This window comes from Nipponia nippon, unplaced genomic scaffold, assembly GCF_047370975.1.
Source record: "Nipponia nippon isolate SJK-2023a ecotype South Korea unplaced genomic scaffold, ASM4737097v1 scaffold_3, whole genome shotgun sequence".
In the NCBI taxonomy this organism is placed as follows: domain Eukaryota; kingdom Metazoa; phylum Chordata; class Aves; order Pelecaniformes; family Threskiornithidae; genus Nipponia; species Nipponia nippon.
Window position 1 is genome coordinate 54,584,868 of NW_028262347.1, and position 17,149 is coordinate 54,602,016.

Consider the following 17,149-nt stretch of genomic DNA (forward strand, 5'->3'; position numbering starts at 1 on the left):
TGCAAGTACATCCAGAATTGCTTCCTGAGCTTTTCTGTGTTAAAAAAATGAATGGAAGAACCTTTGTGATTAATACTTAGTATAATTTTTGGCAAGGAATGCTTTTGGAACAACCTCTCCATCAGGACAGGCTGTCAGATGATTTAGCTCTTTGCAGCCACCAAAGAAACCCAAACCAAAACCTAAAAACCCTTTTCTATCTATCTGCATAGGCCTCTGGTTCTGTGACCCCAGTCCCTGAGGAAAGAGCTTCCCTTGCTCATTGTAATGCTTCTTTGTAGTAAAGATAAGGGCTGGCGACCGGAAGATCATATGCTGTAAGGAAAGAGTTAAGGGTCGACCCTCCCTTGTCTCCGCCCCTTATAACATGACACGCCCACTGCTGGGGGGATAAAGCCCGGGTCGGCTGGAGATCTGGCGGGATAGCCTTGATGTGTAGTGTTTGCTACCCTGCTTCCTTCCTTGTAGGTATGTGAGCTGGGAAGGGAGAAGGGGTGTTCCCAGCTGCATTCCCCTCTACTTGCAGCCCACTTCTCCAGTGAGATTTGTGTCATGTCTCAAGCTGGGCTGCCCTCTGATACAGCACAACCCCAAGATCAGGTTTTTGGAGCTCAAAGACTCATTTTTTCCCTTTACAGTCTGAACCAGGCACATTTTCATTACTGGCCAACAGCATTACATCAAGGGGTATATAAGACCAAATCTTTCTCTCTAGCTGCAGTTAATACTTTCTCCCTCAATGCTGATTATTTTGAAATATATTCTTTATCATTAAAACTGGAAACAAAAGTCTCTGGGAAACTAACATAGCAATAATTTGCCCTTTGTGTTGAGTAACTATTATCTCTGGCCGTTAGGAAAAATAATTGGATTTCATAAGTAGGTGAGCAGATACTGATTTAGAAAAAAGAGCGGGAAGTAGTATAAAATTGCTGTAGCCAGTATGCGATTTGTTCAGGTTTTGGATCAGTTATATGGCACCTATTTCTTGTTTCTGATTCGCTGTCCGGTCAGTTAACTACAGAATGCAGTTATTTGTTTACCCAGCTGGTGTATTTCACTTTTGCAGAAATAAAAGCACATTTTTTTTAACCATGATGATTAATATATATAAATTTTACTGTAGGTATGCTGATCTAGAGAAGATATAAGTCTTTCTAAGAATGCTACTAACTTTATTATTCTATTAAAAATAAGATAGAGGAATTTTTTGTAACTGTTTGGATTGTTCTTCAGTGTTCCTTATAGCTGGTTATTCACTACAGAAGTAAACTGAAATGTAACTCTGATAATTTGATATACAAAAGGTTGCCGATATAAAAAAAAGTATTTTGACAAAAATGTTTGTGTAACCAAAAATAAATATACCTATATTTCAGTTGCTATGAGTAAAGAGGTATTTTGAAGATAGACATGGAGGGTAGATAAAAATACAGCACAAAGGGCCTGTTTAAAGATTATGTATTCTAGCACTTCCCAGCGTTAAGAAGTCAGGATTAGTAGCCTTGCTTAGCACTAGAAGTTAAAGTTGTTGAAGTCTTAGGCTGCAACAGCTGACTGAGAGTAAACTTTTTGATAAAACTAACGTTGCAAACACAGAACTAGCTGAAAATGACAGATGCAAGCAGAATGAAGAAGATAAGGACCAAGGAACCAATTCAAAGAGAATGAGAAAACTTCAGAAGGCGGCCAGCCCAGCGACCAAGAAAAAAATCGACTTAATTTTCTTCCTAGTAGCTGGTATAGTGCTGCGTTTTGGATTTAGTGTGAGAATAATGTTGATAACACACTGATATTTTAGTTGTTGCTAAGTAGTGCTTACACTGGTCAAGGACTTTTCAGCTTCCCATGCTCTGCCCGGTGCACAAGAAGCTGGGAGGGGGCACAGCCAGGACAGCTGACCCAGACTGGCCAAAGGGCTATGCCATACCGTATGACATCATGCTCAGTATATAAACTGGGGGAAGAAGAAGGAAGGGGGGGATGTTGGGAGTGATGGCGTTTGTCTTCCCAAGTAACCATTGTGCATGATGGAGCCCTGCTTTCCTGAGGATGGCTGAACACCTGCCTGCCGATGGGAAGTAGTGAATGAATTCCTTGGTTTGCTTTGCTTGCATGCATGACTTTTGCTTTACCTCTTAAATTGTCTTTATCTGAACCCACGAGTTTTCTCACTTTTACTCTTCTGATTCTCCCCCCCATCCCACCGTGGGGGACTGAGCAAGCGGCTGTGTCATGCTTAGTTACCGTCTGGGGTTAAACCACAAAAACCACCAACCAGAATTAAGTGATTGGACCTTGGGATTGAGTTCTGGGTGATACAGGTATAATTGGGGAGTGTGATCTGGGGTAGGCACCCAGCTCGAGCTGCTTTGCATGTCAGGTAAACAAACCATTTATTTTCTCCGTGGCTTGGAGACTCATCTTCTTCAAGCAGGAACTTAGGGCCGAGCCCTGTTGAGATGGCATCTGCATAACTCCTGCCATGGTCTAGGTGGTGGCGGCATAATTCCTGCCACACCAGGATGTTGTATTTGAACACTGTGCCATCTTATTGTTCCTGGGTGATGTCATCTGAGTAGAGTGGATTTAAGAATAAAAAGAAAACTGCTTTGAACTGAATAGGAAAGAACATTAAAGAACATGAAATATGGAAGAATATACTGTCATATGATTTTATATTCATACTATTTGCTTTATTAATTTTGAATGTTCATCCTTTTGTGGGATGAAATTGTTATGTTTGGTATTCTTACTGAACCTAAATCCTACTACTTTTACCTCTGGTGAAAAGAACAAGTACACAAAATTTTCCATGGTAGTTGTTTTTAGTCATTTCAGAAACTTCGGTCTCAGCACTGGTGGAAAAATAATGGATGTGTTACAATCAGATCTGATGATGTATGTGTGCAGGTAGAAATGTTATGTTCACATTATAGCCCCGTAATATTGCCTTATCATTCATAGTAAGATTGGAAGCAGCAATCATAAGCAACATTTTCTTTTCTGTTGAATGAAGAGTTTCATGAGCCTAGAAACAATTTCACATACTGGAACAGCCTTAAAAAAAAAAAAAACAAACCCTGAAATTTCTGTGAAAACTATGTTAATGAAGCATGCAGCAAGGAGCATACAAAATCAGGAAAGGCAAAAAGAATGCTTATGGATTCCTGAACCGGGGGGCCAGAAGGCACCACCAAGCTCCTACTTTAACTCAGGCAACAGGGCTGCCCGGTGGTAGCTGCAGTTTGAACTAAGGTCTTTTTTTAGCACAACATAACTGACATTGACTTTTATGTGACTGATTATTGAAAATAATAGCCACTGGCAAATTGTTCCAATGATCACCACCACTATCAAAATCTGAGCACTTTTAGTATATGATATTTTCTGTAGTCCCTGTCTAGCAACCTGCACATCCCCTTACACAAAAAACTAGAGACTGGAATATACTGTGTATATCTTTTTAGGTACTGGACATATAGAGAGGCCCAGAATATGCAAACTATGTTTCAGAGTTTGCACTAAGGGGGCACTTGGAAAGATCTCTAAACTCCATTTGAAACTGCTGGAGAACTGAGTACAGAGGATTCCTCTTACCACTGGATATCTGAAATCCAATCTGAGAGATGCCCATTAACCTTCAAGCTGAAATTAACTTTGATAAATTGGTGGCTGATGTAAGAGAGACCTAGTACCCGCCCTCTGTACCTGTACTACCAAACAACACGCAGTCAGTACTAGAAAGGTTGACTTTTGTGATTCTGTGGTCCCTGAATGGACTAAGTATGCTCACAGATCCACAGAATATGCTTGGAATTCAGGTTTATTCAGATCCAGTTTGAGAGAAAGTGATAATGGCTTGGATCTGCATCTAGAGCAGTGTCTAATTACCCAAGAATGTGATGGAGTGATTCAGCCTGCAATTTGAAGCTGAGACTTTAGGGCTAATTAGTAGCTATATGATAAACTCTGATAGTTTAAGTAATCGTCCCACCGTGGCTGGTACCTTAGTTTTTAGCAGTTTTAATATAATTAATGACATATGAATAGAGGAAAGGTCGGGTAGGTCTGAAATAACATTCATCTTCACTTTGTGTTTTTAGTTACAAGGGGAATATTCTCTCCCTAAAGCAGTCCTATGGAGAAGCTGTGCAAATCACTGTAAAAATCACATGCATAGTAGAATTATTAAGGAAATTGCTGAAGATAAATAATTTTAGAAAGGACTCCTGTGTTACATTAATCACTAGACTATTAGTAACAGCTTATTAAGATAAATATCTCTTGTTACTATGTAAATTCTTTTGCAGTACAGTGCACTGTAGGCCTCTCACTTTGCTACAAAAAAAAAAAAGACTGAGCACCATCAAGTGGTAAATGTTGTTACAGCAGTTACAACAATGTACGTAGATAAAACTTCCATTAGTAATAATTTTGATTCTCTCCCGACTAGAAAACTACAGAAGCCACTTTTTGCCTTCAGTTTACAACACATAACATGAACACTTAGAATAGTATTGCATAAAAATATATATGTACAACAATCTTAAAAGTGTAACAGAACTATAAGAAAACATTATCACTAGAAACAAAATACAACAAAAAACCCCTATATTTACAGCAAGCCATTTGTTGCTAAGATAAAGTGTATGTTCACTGAGACAGAAAACTGGAGCATGTTTTATAGAAAGTAATCTCAAGTGGGACTTCGAAAAAAAAACTACACAAATTAAGAATTCACACTAATGAATTAGTTTTTTCCATATTTGACTGTACAGCCCCTTTATTGAAAAGATGGGTGGCTCTTAAAAGAGCCTTTGGGTCGAAGAGGTCTGGCACAAGGCGCAGAGGCGGCTCTACTTGGAGCTGGTGTACTTGGTGACGGCCTTGGTGCCCTCGGAGACGGCGTGCTTGGCCAGCTCGCCGGGCAGCAGGAGCCGCACGGCCGTCTGGATCTCCCGCGAGGTGATGGTGGAGCGCTTGTTGTAGTGCGCCAGGCGCGAGGCCTCGCCGGCGATGCGCTCGAAGATGTCGTTGACGAAGGAGTTCATGATGCCCATGGCCTTGGACGAGATGCCCGTGTCGGGGTGCACCTGCTTCAGCACCTTGTACACGTAGATCGAGTAGCTCTCCTTGCGGCTCTTCTTGCGCTTCTTGTCGCCCTTCTTCTGCGTCTTGGTCACCGCCTTCTTGGAGCCCTTCTTGGGCGCGGGGGCGGACTTGGCCGGCTCGGGCATGGCAGCAAAAGCGCGTCTCGCACAGACCCCAGCCAAAAATACGGCCAGCAGCGGGATGGCGCACTGGGGAGCAGCAGCTGCGTGCCACATATTTATAGCTCCCGTATGCAAATGAGCAGCATTCCCTCTGCGTACTTTCATTGGCCAGAACACAACAATGCGTCATAACTGCCCTATAGCCGTTTATTATTGGCCGGAATTCGATTCGCGTTCCCATTGGCTGTCCACAGGAGACCTACTTCTCAGCCTATCAGGGAAGGGGCGAGGTGGGGAAGGCAGGCTATAGCCGAGGAGCGCCGCCAGGTTGCTGCGTTTTGCTGCTGGTTGCTCTTGGAAGCGAGCGATTGATCGAGGATGTCGGGCCGCGGGAAGCAGGGCGGGAAGGCGCGGGCCAAGGCCAAGTCGCGCTCGTCGCGGGCCGGGCTGCAGTTCCCCGTGGGCCGCGTGCACCGGCTGCTGCGCAAGGGCAACTACGCGGAGCGGGTGGGCGCCGGCGCCCCGGTGTACCTGGCGGCCGTGCTGGAGTACCTGACGGCCGAGATCCTGGAGCTGGCGGGCAACGCGGCCCGCGACAACAAGAAGACGCGCATCATCCCCCGCCACCTGCAGCTGGCCATCCGCAACGACGAGGAGCTCAACAAGCTGCTGGGCAAGGTGACGATCGCGCAGGGCGGGGTGCTGCCCAACATCCAGGCCGTGCTGCTGCCCAAGAAGACCGACAGCCACAAGGCTAAAGCCAAGTGAGCACAACGGTAAAGCGGCACGTTGCCTCTTCCGGAGAAGATAACCCAAAGGCTCTTTTCAGAGCCACCCACAAAATCATAAGAGAGCTCAGTTATCCGTACTATAGTTATGCCGTTTTATATGAATTACTCAACCCGTGTGTTGTCTTATTTTCTCCATGTTTATTGACAGTATTTTCGGCTTGCCGACAGTAGCAACGCTTTCCATGTTTTTAGTAACACAGAGTCGTGCTAAAGTGTCCTCCTAAAGCAAGTTCTTCCTGGGATGGGATATTTTCTGTTTGGTTCTTAAGCGAGAGAATACGGGAACAGTGGATTTCGGCGAGAGCTCCCGTCCCTCCCCCGCCCCCCCCCCCCTTCCGCGTTTTTCTTCTCCGAGAGTTGCTGAAGCAGCACCAGAGCTACGAGGCGCAGGGGGGGGAAGGGGCAGCGGGCCGGGCTCTCCGCTGGCCAATCCTTGGTCAGCGCGGGCTTTTTCAATACTTAAAGCTCCTTTTCTTTCTCATCGGAAACAAAAGGAATGGGAGAGGCCCAAGGCTATTTTCCGGTCAGTAAAGAAACCCTCCCCCTCCTCCCCGAGATAGACAAAGCCATTTAAGGAGACACCTTAAGAAAATAATACAATAGATTAGACATGGCTCAGTAGTAGCGTGCCTGACAATTGCATTACTTTTGTTACAAAATATATTCTTACAAAAAACGTACATCCGATTTTTATCAAATCATTACTATAAAACATCGCTTCCTGGTAGTCAAACCAATTATTCGGCAAAAAGATGTGAAAGTCTACACTTCCCTGGAGCCGCCGCGTTATACCGTGCTCCTTAGCGTTTCTTTCGGTAATCGTAGGGGGAAAAAAAAAAAAGACACAATTGACCTCTGACGACTTACGAATTACTGGATCCTTGCTGCAGATTACTGACGATCTCGGCGCCTCAGCTCCTTTAGGGAAAGTGTGGGTGGCTCTTAAAAGAGCCGTTGGATAACAAAATATGTAGAGCAGGACTCCTCGGGTATAATTTACTTCTTCTTGGGCGCTGCCTTCTTCGCCTTGGCCGCTTTGGGCTTGGCCGCCTTCGGCTTGGCTGCTTTCGGCTTCACCGCTTTCGCCTTGGCCGGGCTCTTTGCTGCCTTCTTGGGGCGTCCTGCCTTGGCTGCTTTCTTGGGGCTCTTGGCCGCTTTCTTGGCCGCGGCGGCCGCCGGCTTCTTCGCTTTCTTGGGGCTCTTCTTCACCGCCGCCGCCTTCTTGGGCTTCTTGGCAGCGCTGGCGGGCTTCTTGGCCGCCGGCTTCTTGGGCTTGGCCGCGGCTGCCCGCTTCTTGGGGGCTTTTTCCTTCACTTCTCCTGGCTTCTTGTTGAGGCGGAAGGAGCCGGAGGCGCCGGTGCCCTTGGTCTGCACCAGGGTGCCCTTGCTGACGAGGCTCTTGAGCCCCAGCTTGATGCGGCTGTTGTTCTTCTCCACGTCGTAGCCGCCGGCGGCCAGCGCCTTCTTGAGCGCGGCGAGGGAGAGCCCCTTGCGCTCCTTGGAGGCGGACACGGCCTTGGTGATCAGCTCGGTGACGCTGGGGCCCGCCGGCTTGCGGGCTTTGGAGCCGCCCGCCGCCTTCTTCGGCTTCTTGGCGGCGGCCTTGGCGGCGGGCGCGGGCGCATCGGGGGCGGCGGCGGGAGCGGTCTCGGACATCGCGGCGGCGTCCTCTGCGGAGCAGGCGAACACAATTGGGCTGGCGCGGGTCAGATGCTGGTATTTTTAGAGAGGAGCCGCGCGGTGATTGGTGCGTTGCAGAGCCCGCCCCGCTGCACGGCCGGGGAGCCCTTCGGTGTGCTCGATTTGTGTTTCTTTGGACTAACAAAAGTGTATTTTCCTCGGAATTTCTGCCACGAAATCGCCCCATTTCCCCGGTGAGGGAGGAGAAGAGCAGGTACTTGCGTTCGGGAGAGTTTCCAGCTGCAAACACGCGGGCTGAGTTAAAGGAGAAGGGATAAATCCCGTGTGCTGCTGCTGGAGAGACCTCTGCAGAGAGAAACTTTTGTTTTTCCTTGCAAATTAAAAATTTCCTTTTGACAGAAATGTTACAGCAACGACTCAGTCTGATTCTTTAGAGGGTTTTCTTGGGGTCAAAGTTGAAATCTGCCGATTTAAAGCTATTTTGACAGTTTAAATTGATTTTGAAGAGGAGGAAGTAACACAAACTCCTCTTTCAGCTCTGAATATGGATTAAGAACCGGTTCCTTTGACCATGTGTTTTACCTCCTAAAACGCTAAAGTCTAGTGAAATAGTGTCTCGTACAACCTCCTATTGCACTTTTTGTAGAGCCATAAGCAATTTGTAACTATCTGGAGGTTTATGAACAAACAGTTGTTTTATTTTCTCTTCCTGGAATTTCAGTAGAAGGGAGGCAAACTTACCCTGCTACCTTGTGTTGGGTGTTTTTCTTTTGTCTGTTTTCCATATGAATTTCTGTACCAATTATTAAGTGAATCAAGCTATTTGCCTTTCATGTCGCATGTCACTTTCAAGGAAACGGTCATTTGATATGTGATGTTACAAAACTGCAGCTTTGTAAAAGAAAGCAAGCTCCTAAAGTTCTGGTGATATTTACTGAAATTATCTTTGTCTCTCTAGTAATTTAAGATGTGCAAGGGCTAGTATAGCAGTTTAGTAGTTATGGTCTTGCCCACAGAGTATTATTTTGTTATGTATTTTCTCTAATAGTAGTATAATTTAAAACCATATTACTGTTTTGTTTTGTTTTTTTAACACACCTCAGACAGTATGTCTACACAAAGGTTTAGCTAAAGACAATTCCGAATCCTCTTCCCACTCTGAATAAAACCCACCTAATTCTTCCTTCTGCATTTTACAGCCATCACTGAAATGAGGAAATGCTTTCAGGACAAAAACTAGAGCACTTTGTGATAACCTGAGTTTTAACAAGGGGAGAGGTAGGCCATAGGTCGTTCCTAAAGAACCAGGAAAAATTCAGTCAATATGATACCTGGTTGAAGATGATGTAATATGCCTGAACAGAACAGAGCTCTGGAACAATTTTTCATGAATCTGTACGTGATTATAAACAAGTGTATTATCCATTGCCTTTTATAGGCATTTAAGAATCCTATTTTGTAGGATTTAAGAATCACAATGACTACACTTCAGCCCTCCCCTCTGATTTCCTTTGATATAACCAGATATAATATATAATGTAAACACAGTATTTAAGTAGATGTTAGCAACCAAAATTTCAGATTGTATGATAGCTAGTTTTAGGCAAGTGTAATCCTATTTCCACGTCATTGTTTCATTTACAATGGCTGTTTCGTAAATACTAAATGTGTATGTAACATGAAAAAATTTTAGTTTGCTGTAAAATTGTGTTTCATTGCATATGAAACTATGAATAAATGCAATGAAGGGAAAAATTGTAACCTGCACCCTAGAAGAAAAAAAAAATCAGAAAAAAGATTGCAAGAAAAGTGCACCTGAGCTCTGTAGTGCTTCAACAGGAAGATAATTGAGAGAGAAGGGCTAATCAAATTGGGACTTTCAGGGTCTTGTTTGTAAAAGGTATGTAACATAAATAAAGATACAGGAATGAAATAAATTGGAGTGGACGTGAGTATTGAAGATATACCTTCACAAATGACCAAAACTGAAGGAAAATAAACATATATATGTATTTTTAAGCCTATATCCTGTATGTGTTTGTAAATCAATGAATGAGACTTTCGACTGACTTGACTACATAGTGAAATAAAGTAGCAACACTGGGAGGAGATGACATTTGGCAGCTACTGAGATGCTTCATAGCACATAGACAGAGGAAAAGTGTAGACTATGAGTGACATGTCAGCAAAATGGAAACTCATGTTGCCTACTCTTGTTATTTTGAACTCATAAATGTTTACTTCGGTAATCTTCACTGGAGGGGACCTAAATACTTCAGCCCTCAATTGTAGCTTCGCAGAGTGTTGATTCCCATTTATTGGTGGCTGAAATTGAGGTGGCTAAAATGGTCACCATCCCAGTTTTCTGCTTGACTTTTCTCCCAGAAGTTGCTACTCTCCCCCCATGCCCAATAGGGATAGCTAATAATATGTGTAGCAGCTTCTGATCTCCAAAAGTTACAGTCTACTATCTTAAAATAAGCTGAAGTAACTTCAGAAATTTCATGACACAAATAGAAGCTCTGATCTTTCTTTTTTAATTGCTTTGCAGCAAAGACATAAAATAAATTTAGTGATGCAGAATTACTGCTTGGAACACATGTTCTTCTCTACCTGAAAGAAATACATGCAGGAACAAAATTTTGGAAAGTTAAGGTGCATTTAGCAATTTTAAAAAGTTTGTTCCACAGCCAGAGAAGACAGTTTAGAAGGAATGGACAGATGTACTCAGGCAAAGAAACAATGTGGTGAAGGGTTATATAAAAGGCAGGAATGGCAGTTGCACCTCCAGCTGAGCAAATAAGAAAAGGAAATATTCCTGTTAGGTATAGGATATTGTAGAAAGACTTCATGAAGAAGGCGCCACATAGACTCTGACATGCAGTTTGGCTTTCCCAATGAGACAGGAGGGAGGTAGACTTCACCATTCATTAAAAGAGAAGGAGAGTGATATCAGGATCTCCAGAGACACTTTTGGGGAGAGCATCACTGTCATGTCTACTACACCTGAATGACTTCAATCCTTCCCATCTCATGGGCACCCCAGCAAGCCACACTACATCACAAACCTGCACAAGATTGCAATCTGAACCCTGCAAGTCACTTCCCTTCATTAACCCAGATCTGTCCAACTTTTGCAGTTGTCTATTAAGACCTCTTGGCATAAGCAAGGAGACACATGAACCACAGCCAAGGGCTGGCACTGCACCTGAGAGCTATCAAACATTCCCATCTCCAGTTTAGGACCTGCCAGTACTTGTTCCTAAGAAAATGAGCTCTGGGTTATATTTAGATACATTTGCAATAATGAGATGTAGCATGGTAGTTGTTGTTCTCAAGCAATTTTGTTAGGAGGCATTAGCACGAGAGCTAGCCACACAAATGGGACTAATGGGCTGCTCTACCTGCTGTAGGTGAGTGCCGTGGTCAGTCATTCTTAGACAGCTCGAGGAAGTACAGCTGATATGCCTGTGCACCACAGCCCCTCTTCTTCCTTCAAGTGACAATTACCAGAGAGATTTAGGTGAGGGCTTTTTGCATTATGTGCTGCACTCCCACATACATGTTCTACAGGAAAGAGGTGTAAATACTCCCTGCAACCGTGATTACACTCCTGTTACAGTGTTACACCCATGCCGTACTTGCCCTCAGTGACTTCATCCTTCATCTGAGTTACAAATGTAGTAACTGGTGTGATCAAACCAGCCAGCACAGTTTAACAGCTTTTAACCCTTAGCTAAGCAATTTTAAAGTGGTACCTACCAAACTACAAACTCACTGCAGCTCAGCAAACAAGTCTCTGCCTACATAATACTAATGTTGCTGCTGCCGTTGTTTTTAAGACTCCTAAATATAATGAGACCACACAAGACCTTTTAAATCCACTGTATGGCTGAGCATCTATAGTCGGCAGGACAAACAGAGTAGGGCAACTGATGACTGTCCCTGTAGACTCAGCTTCCTGGAATGTTGCACACTCCTCCCTGTACTCTTGGTTAAAGGTTGGGGCACCTATTGTGGCCTCCCTTCATCATTGCCATGGCATGTCATTTGACAATTGAAAACCTATAGTCAAAAACCTGGATATGTCCACAGTTAGGAGACACTGGGAAGGATGCCCTTCCTGGGAAAGTGAAAAAAAAAAAAAAAAATCCCACAAAAAACAGCAAAAATGTGGGGGGCCAAAACCCCTCCCGGAACAGTTAATGAGGAAAAAAGATGCACTTTGTTCTCTACTGTACGGGAGTTTACCAGGTTGACACATTTTTACTTTTCTTGCACACAGGCAAAGAAAAGATCCTCACTGTCAGTCAGATATCAAACAACAGAATTATTTATGTCTTAAAGTACTTTGGTCTTCTAAAACTAACCTAAGGCACTTGGCAAACTGTCTTCTGGACCACTTTGTTGTGCTATGAATGTAGTCATAAACCAGTGATTGAGGACCTCAGGCCCTAAGGCAAACTGTCCATGAAAGATAAGCAGCATTAACAGAAGTTCCATCAGCCATGGCTCCCCAAAGAAATCGTCTCCTCCTGAATTGACAGTGCCTCTCTTTCATCTGCATTTAATAGTGAGTTCCACCAAGGAAGGGTGCCACCACACTGTCCTTTCACTGCAGCCTCTCCATCAGCACTGAAGCCTGGCTGCTCAGAGAATTGAGCAGCCCACACAGAGCAATGCTGAGCAACCCTTCCTCCCCACAATACCCTGGCACTTCTGTGTGCTTTCTGCCCTCCACTCTTTCCGATTTGTGTGCCAGTGCTCCCTGTAAATGCTGGTAAGTGGGAGGGAGCAATGTGACAAATCCACATGCCCCCTCCTGCCAGAGCCATGTTTGGTACCTATAGAGGGACAAATTGTCCTTGGGCATGTAGTGCATGCACAGCTGGCCTGCAGTCTGCCATCTCCCTGGCTGGTGACACCCCAGGCACTGATGTGACAGGCTTCCAGCTACATTTGGGTTGGCAGGCAACCCATTTTTTTGCCACACAGGCAGCGATGGTGGCATCCAGACACTGTGTAGGCTGGACTTCTGCCATCGATGAGAGCCAAAGCACTGTGTCACACACACCATGTGAAGGTGCTCTCATTAAGTGATGCTGCCTTGCCGGTTTTCCTCAGAGGTGTGGAGCAGGTACTGGCTCCAGATAAGGCTGTTTGTGCCATCTTTCTAGAGCAGGAGTATCACAAGGTAGCACTTGGGTGCCAGCAATATAGGCTGTCTGTCTTCCCATAGAAGGGAGCAAAAAGGTTTTGAAGAGTTGTTCAGTGTGTAAGGGTGCTGTGCTGTAGCTTATGTTTTTTACAGTACATGCTTTGCAGCTGTGCAGTCTGTGGGCTGGTGCTAGAGTGGCACTGTCCCTGGTTAGGATGTCATCCAGACTGCCAGGGGCACTGGAAGGGCTGGCTGGTGCCCCGATTTCCCCACAACATACAAATGAGGCCTGTCACTCAGCACTCCTGCTATCAGACAGTTAGCAAGTCAGAAATCTGGCTTCACAGGCTCATGAGAGTATGTGTATACAGTGTGGGCACATTCAAGAAGAATATATTTCACCTATTTTGCCTGCAACTTGCCTTGTATGATGTGGTCCCAGAAAGAAGGATTGGCTTCCATAGTTAAGTGTGTTAAGTCTAAATCTTGGTCTTCCTGACATAGTTTTTCCTGTTTTGGACACTGAAAATGCAATCAAGTTTTGTTTGATTCGTGCATGAAATAAGGAGTAGAATAACAAGTTTAACTTTTGTGTGCTGTTTGAGGTTAGTAGCTTGTAACATCTTACATTTAATTGTATGGTTAACAAGACTAGCACACAAGTGCCAGCTAGGAGTAAGGATCAGCCTGTGTCCAGCTGTATAGAGGTGGCAGGTAAAAAGAAATCAGCTGGATTTTTGGCTTTACCCAAACTTCAATAGGAGGCACCTACAAGAAAGGAAACTTAATAATCCAAATTACACAAAGCTGTTGAGAAAAGGGCCTGCTGATCAGTAAGATAAACATTTGAGTAATTAATCTGATATTAACTGTCCAGATCTAATGCATGTTCATTTATATAAATATCTTTGGGGCGGAGGGGGGGGAGAAAAAAGGAAAAAAAGGGAAAAGAGAAAAAAGGGTTTAGGCTCAACAGTTGAACCAAAACTTAAGGGGAAGCAAAGGTGTAATCTCTGCTTGTTTTATTAATTCTTTAGAAGAAAACAAGCCTTGGCATGTTGAGTACATGGAAAGGTTTTCAAGGGGAAAAGCTTTCAAGGGCTGCCTCTGTCAGTGACATCACTGGATGAGGACAGGAATGTTTGTTTGTATTTGACACTAATGAAAATAAAAGGTTCTTATACTTGAAAACTGTTCGGTGTTAGGTTTTTCTTTTTTCCTTTTACAACATGTGATTATTCTCGTAACACGGTGAATCGTCTTAGCTCGGTTTTGGGTCATTTTGGTTTTCTTTCTCACCTGGTTATGGTCTCTTCAGTGTTGAAGGAGACACTAGCTCATCCTCTATTGGGCTAGTATTGAGGACACACAAGCCATGACTCTGGGAGAGGACAGAAGAAGAATACAGAGTGTAGTAGAACTTGTTTCTGCAGTTAGGAATATCAGCAGGGATCCAGAATCAGGAGAAATGAATGGGAAATATGAGTGGGACAGCCTTGAGATTGTGCTGCCCTTCGAATTGCATTCTGGACAGAGACATATGATCATAACACTGGAAGAACTGAATAATTCACAGGAAACTTCCATCTGGGCCAATATTCCATCTGTGACAGAGGCCAGTAAAAAAGGAGTGTAAGAATAATAACTGATATCTCATTAAAATGATGCCTTAGGTCCTAGTGATTTGCAGGTCAGGGACTCACTGAATCAGGGGGGATGTCTTTGAATTGGAGAGTTTGAATGGATTTTTCGCCTGTGTGTTTATTGATTGCTTTCTCTGGATATAGCAGCTCTCATTTTTCACGCTTTAGGATGTGGCTTTAGCATGACAAATTATAAAAGGCTGAGGAACAAGTGCAGTGGGAGTGGGAGATGGAGAAATGGGTGATGGACACATATACTACATGCTGTGTATCTCATTCATAGAGGAGAATCTCATTTATATACAGTTAAGTGTCCTCAGTGTTTGTGTGTGTGAGACAAAATGGTGCTGGCAAACATGCTTTCTATAGTGTAGATGAAGTGGGACAAAATGGCAACCAGCATAGAGAGTGAACAGAACCCCCTTTCCTGTAGCCAAAGAGAGGTGAAGAGAATACATATGAAGCAGAGGGATGACAAGTCATTTGAAAGAACAGAGAAAAATAAATCAAGAGTCTTCAGGGCCAGACAGAGACATTCCTATGCAAAATATCAGAGCTGAAAGATACTGGGAAAGAATTACCTCACCATTATATTTTTAGATCCCATCACTCACACAGACCTTCCCTCCTGGAGTCACTGTGACTGAGGCAGAACCAAATGCCAATGTCAGCAAGACAAAGTGTTGTCAGAATTCACAAAGATCTCCCTGAGCCCTTCATCTTGAAAGGATTTCATCTGTCTGTGTTTGGATAATGTGTGCATTCAACCACGATGAACACAGGCAAAGTCTCCATATTGGAATTATGCTAATCTCATAGCCCCAGTGGGCCCTGAGCTATGAAAAGGAGGACTGCAAGGATAGCCAGCAGTAATGAAGTATGGATTTAACAGTCATGATGACTGATTTTCAGAGTCACAAAGTCGTACCAAAATAACAAAGAGAAATGTTGTCACTGGCAATGTACGCTGGTGAAAGGAAAACATATGTTACACGAAAAAAAGAATATCTATCCACTCACAATGATGTCAGGCCTTTGAAAACATGGAGGTACACATGCACATAGCTGACACAGCCATTTTTGTTGTGCATTTGACATGCATGACTAATTTTCACCCAGTTAGTAGCAGTGATCTACATGGAAATATAATGCTTTTTGAATGTGACCAGGATGTCTGGGACTTAATATGAAGCAACATTCCAGACACACGATGGAAAACAAAGGGCCTTCTCCAGTTCTATGCTGAAAAAGCCCTTTGCTGACTTGCCAGTGATGCTGTAGCCTGAGAGTCAGGCATAGCCAGCTTCTAGAAAAACATGCACGATTCTACCTGGTCTGAGATGAAGGCATAGTCGTGATTTTCCTGATGCTTCACAGCATAAGCCAAATACTAGCACAGATGTGACCTGTCAGGTCTTACATTTATCAGAGGGTTCTCAATACTACCACCGAGTCTTTGTGATGTGACCTCAGAACTATTGAGACATGCTCAGCATGATTTTAACAACGGTTCGCGGGGGCCGCAAGGCAGCCGGCTCCCTGCTCAGGGGCCCGCCCGGCCCCACAGAGATGGAAGGTGCGTGCGCCGCCGCCCCTCCCGCAGGAGAAGACGCCAGGAAACGGCACTTCAGGGACACCGGGACTGCGGGAAGGCGAGCGAGGCGGAAGCAGAAACGGAGGCGGGGACGGGCGCGGCGAAGCCGGTCGGGGCCCCGGGGCGGTGCCCGAGAGCAGCGAAGGGCGAAGGCTCCGCCTCGGCGCGCGCCGCGAAGGGGGCGGAGGCTCAGGCCCCGCCTCGCCCCGCCAGCTGTGCCCGCCCCTGCTCCCAATCAGGTCGGCTCCCACCGCATAAAAGCCGCGGCGCGGGCAGTCAGCCGCTCACAACCCAGAGCAGCCGAAAAAAGAAGGGCTATGTCTGGGCGAGGCAAGGGCGGGAAGGGGCTCGGCAAGGGGGGCGCCAAGCGCCACCGGAAGGTGCTGCGCGACAACATCCAGGGCATCACCAAGCCGGCCATCCGCCGCCTGGCGCGGCGCGGCGGCGTGAAGCGCATCTCGGGGCTGATCTACGAGGAGACGCGCGGCGTGCTGAAGGTCTTCCTGGAGAACGTGATCCGCGACGCTGTCACCTACACCGAGCACGCCAAGAGGAAGACGGTGACGGCCATGGACGTGGTCTACGCCCTTAAGCGCCAGGGACGCACCCTCTACGGCTTCGGCGGCTAAAGTTTTCTGCTCCTGGACCATTTTGAGAACCCAAAGGCTCTTTTAAGAGCCACCCACTTTTTCTTTTAAAAGAGTTGTGTCGCGTTGGTTGATTTTAGCTCTTGCTATGTTTTTGCTACGTTCCCTTTCACGTTCCTGCTCTGTTTATTCCCGTCCTCGTTTTTCCTGCTGAGCCGCAGCTGGACTGGCTGGCCTTGCAGTTCGGCTCCAGGTTTCTCTCCAGCGCCCTGCTGCTGTGTCATTCCCCTTCCCGCAGCCGCTTTCGGAAGAGCTGGCTGGGGTACTTCGCCCTGCAAGGCAGGCACTGTGCTCGATTGTGACTTGCCGAGGCGTTTCCTGATGCCCGGGGCCAGCAGCCTTGTTTGGAAAAAAAACTGGAACCAAGGGAACAGCTCCCCCGCCCCGACAAAATATAAAGAAGGAGAAAGGCAAAACTCGGCTCTGTCTCGCCAAGTTCTCTGCTGCAGGGCGGCGGCT

General features: G+C 45.4%; 4 protein-coding genes across 4 annotated transcripts; 2 read left to right on the forward strand and 2 right to left on the reverse strand.

Moving 5' to 3' along the window:
* Nucleotides 1-4,753: 4,753 nt before the first annotated feature.
* On the reverse strand, nucleotides 4,754-5,396 carry LOC104022819 (histone H2B 1/2/3/4/6). The gene has a single exon (XM_009476574.2). It carries the CDS (start codon nucleotides 5,379-5,381, stop codon nucleotides 4,860-4,862), a length of 522 nt encoding a protein of 173 aa, XP_009474849.2. The 5' UTR covers nucleotides 5,382-5,396; the 3' UTR covers nucleotides 4,754-4,859.
* A 191-nt stretch (nucleotides 5,397-5,587) lies between these two features.
* On the forward strand, nucleotides 5,588-6,671 carry LOC104022820 (histone H2A-IV). The gene has a single exon (XM_009476576.2). The coding sequence runs from the start codon at nucleotides 5,595-5,597 to the stop codon at nucleotides 5,982-5,984; it is 390 nt and encodes a 129-aa protein (XP_009474851.2). The 5' UTR covers nucleotides 5,588-5,594; the 3' UTR covers nucleotides 5,985-6,671.
* LOC148054632 (histone H1.01-like) lies at nucleotides 6,126-7,864 on the reverse strand. Its single transcript, XM_087767821.1, has one exon. The coding sequence runs from the start codon at nucleotides 7,661-7,663 to the stop codon at nucleotides 7,004-7,006; it is 660 nt and encodes a 219-aa protein (XP_087623947.1). The 5' UTR covers nucleotides 7,664-7,864; the 3' UTR covers nucleotides 6,126-7,003.
* A 1,492-nt stretch (nucleotides 7,865-9,356) lies between these two features.
* LOC148054633 (uncharacterized) lies at nucleotides 9,357-16,688 on the forward strand. Its single transcript, XM_087767819.1, has one exon. The coding sequence runs from the start codon at nucleotides 15,935-15,937 to the stop codon at nucleotides 16,670-16,672; it is 738 nt and encodes a 245-aa protein (XP_087623945.1). The 5' UTR covers nucleotides 9,357-15,934; the 3' UTR covers nucleotides 16,673-16,688.
* Nucleotides 16,689-17,149: the final 461 nt, after the last annotated feature.

Excerpts from the sequence above, each read along its gene's own strand:
- LOC148054633 (XM_087767819.1), top strand. The coding sequence starts at position 15,935 with ATGCTCAGCATGATTTTAACAACGGTTCGCGGGGGCCGCAAGGCAGCC.
- LOC104022819 (XM_009476574.2), bottom strand. The coding sequence starts at position 5,381 with ATGAAAGTACGCAGAGGGAATGCTGCTCATTTGCATACGGGAGCTATA.
- LOC148054632 (XM_087767821.1), bottom strand. The coding sequence starts at position 7,663 with ATGTCCGAGACCGCTCCCGCCGCCGCCCCCGATGCGCCCGCGCCCGCC.
- LOC104022820 (XM_009476576.2), top strand. The coding sequence starts at position 5,595 with ATGTCGGGCCGCGGGAAGCAGGGCGGGAAGGCGCGGGCCAAGGCCAAG.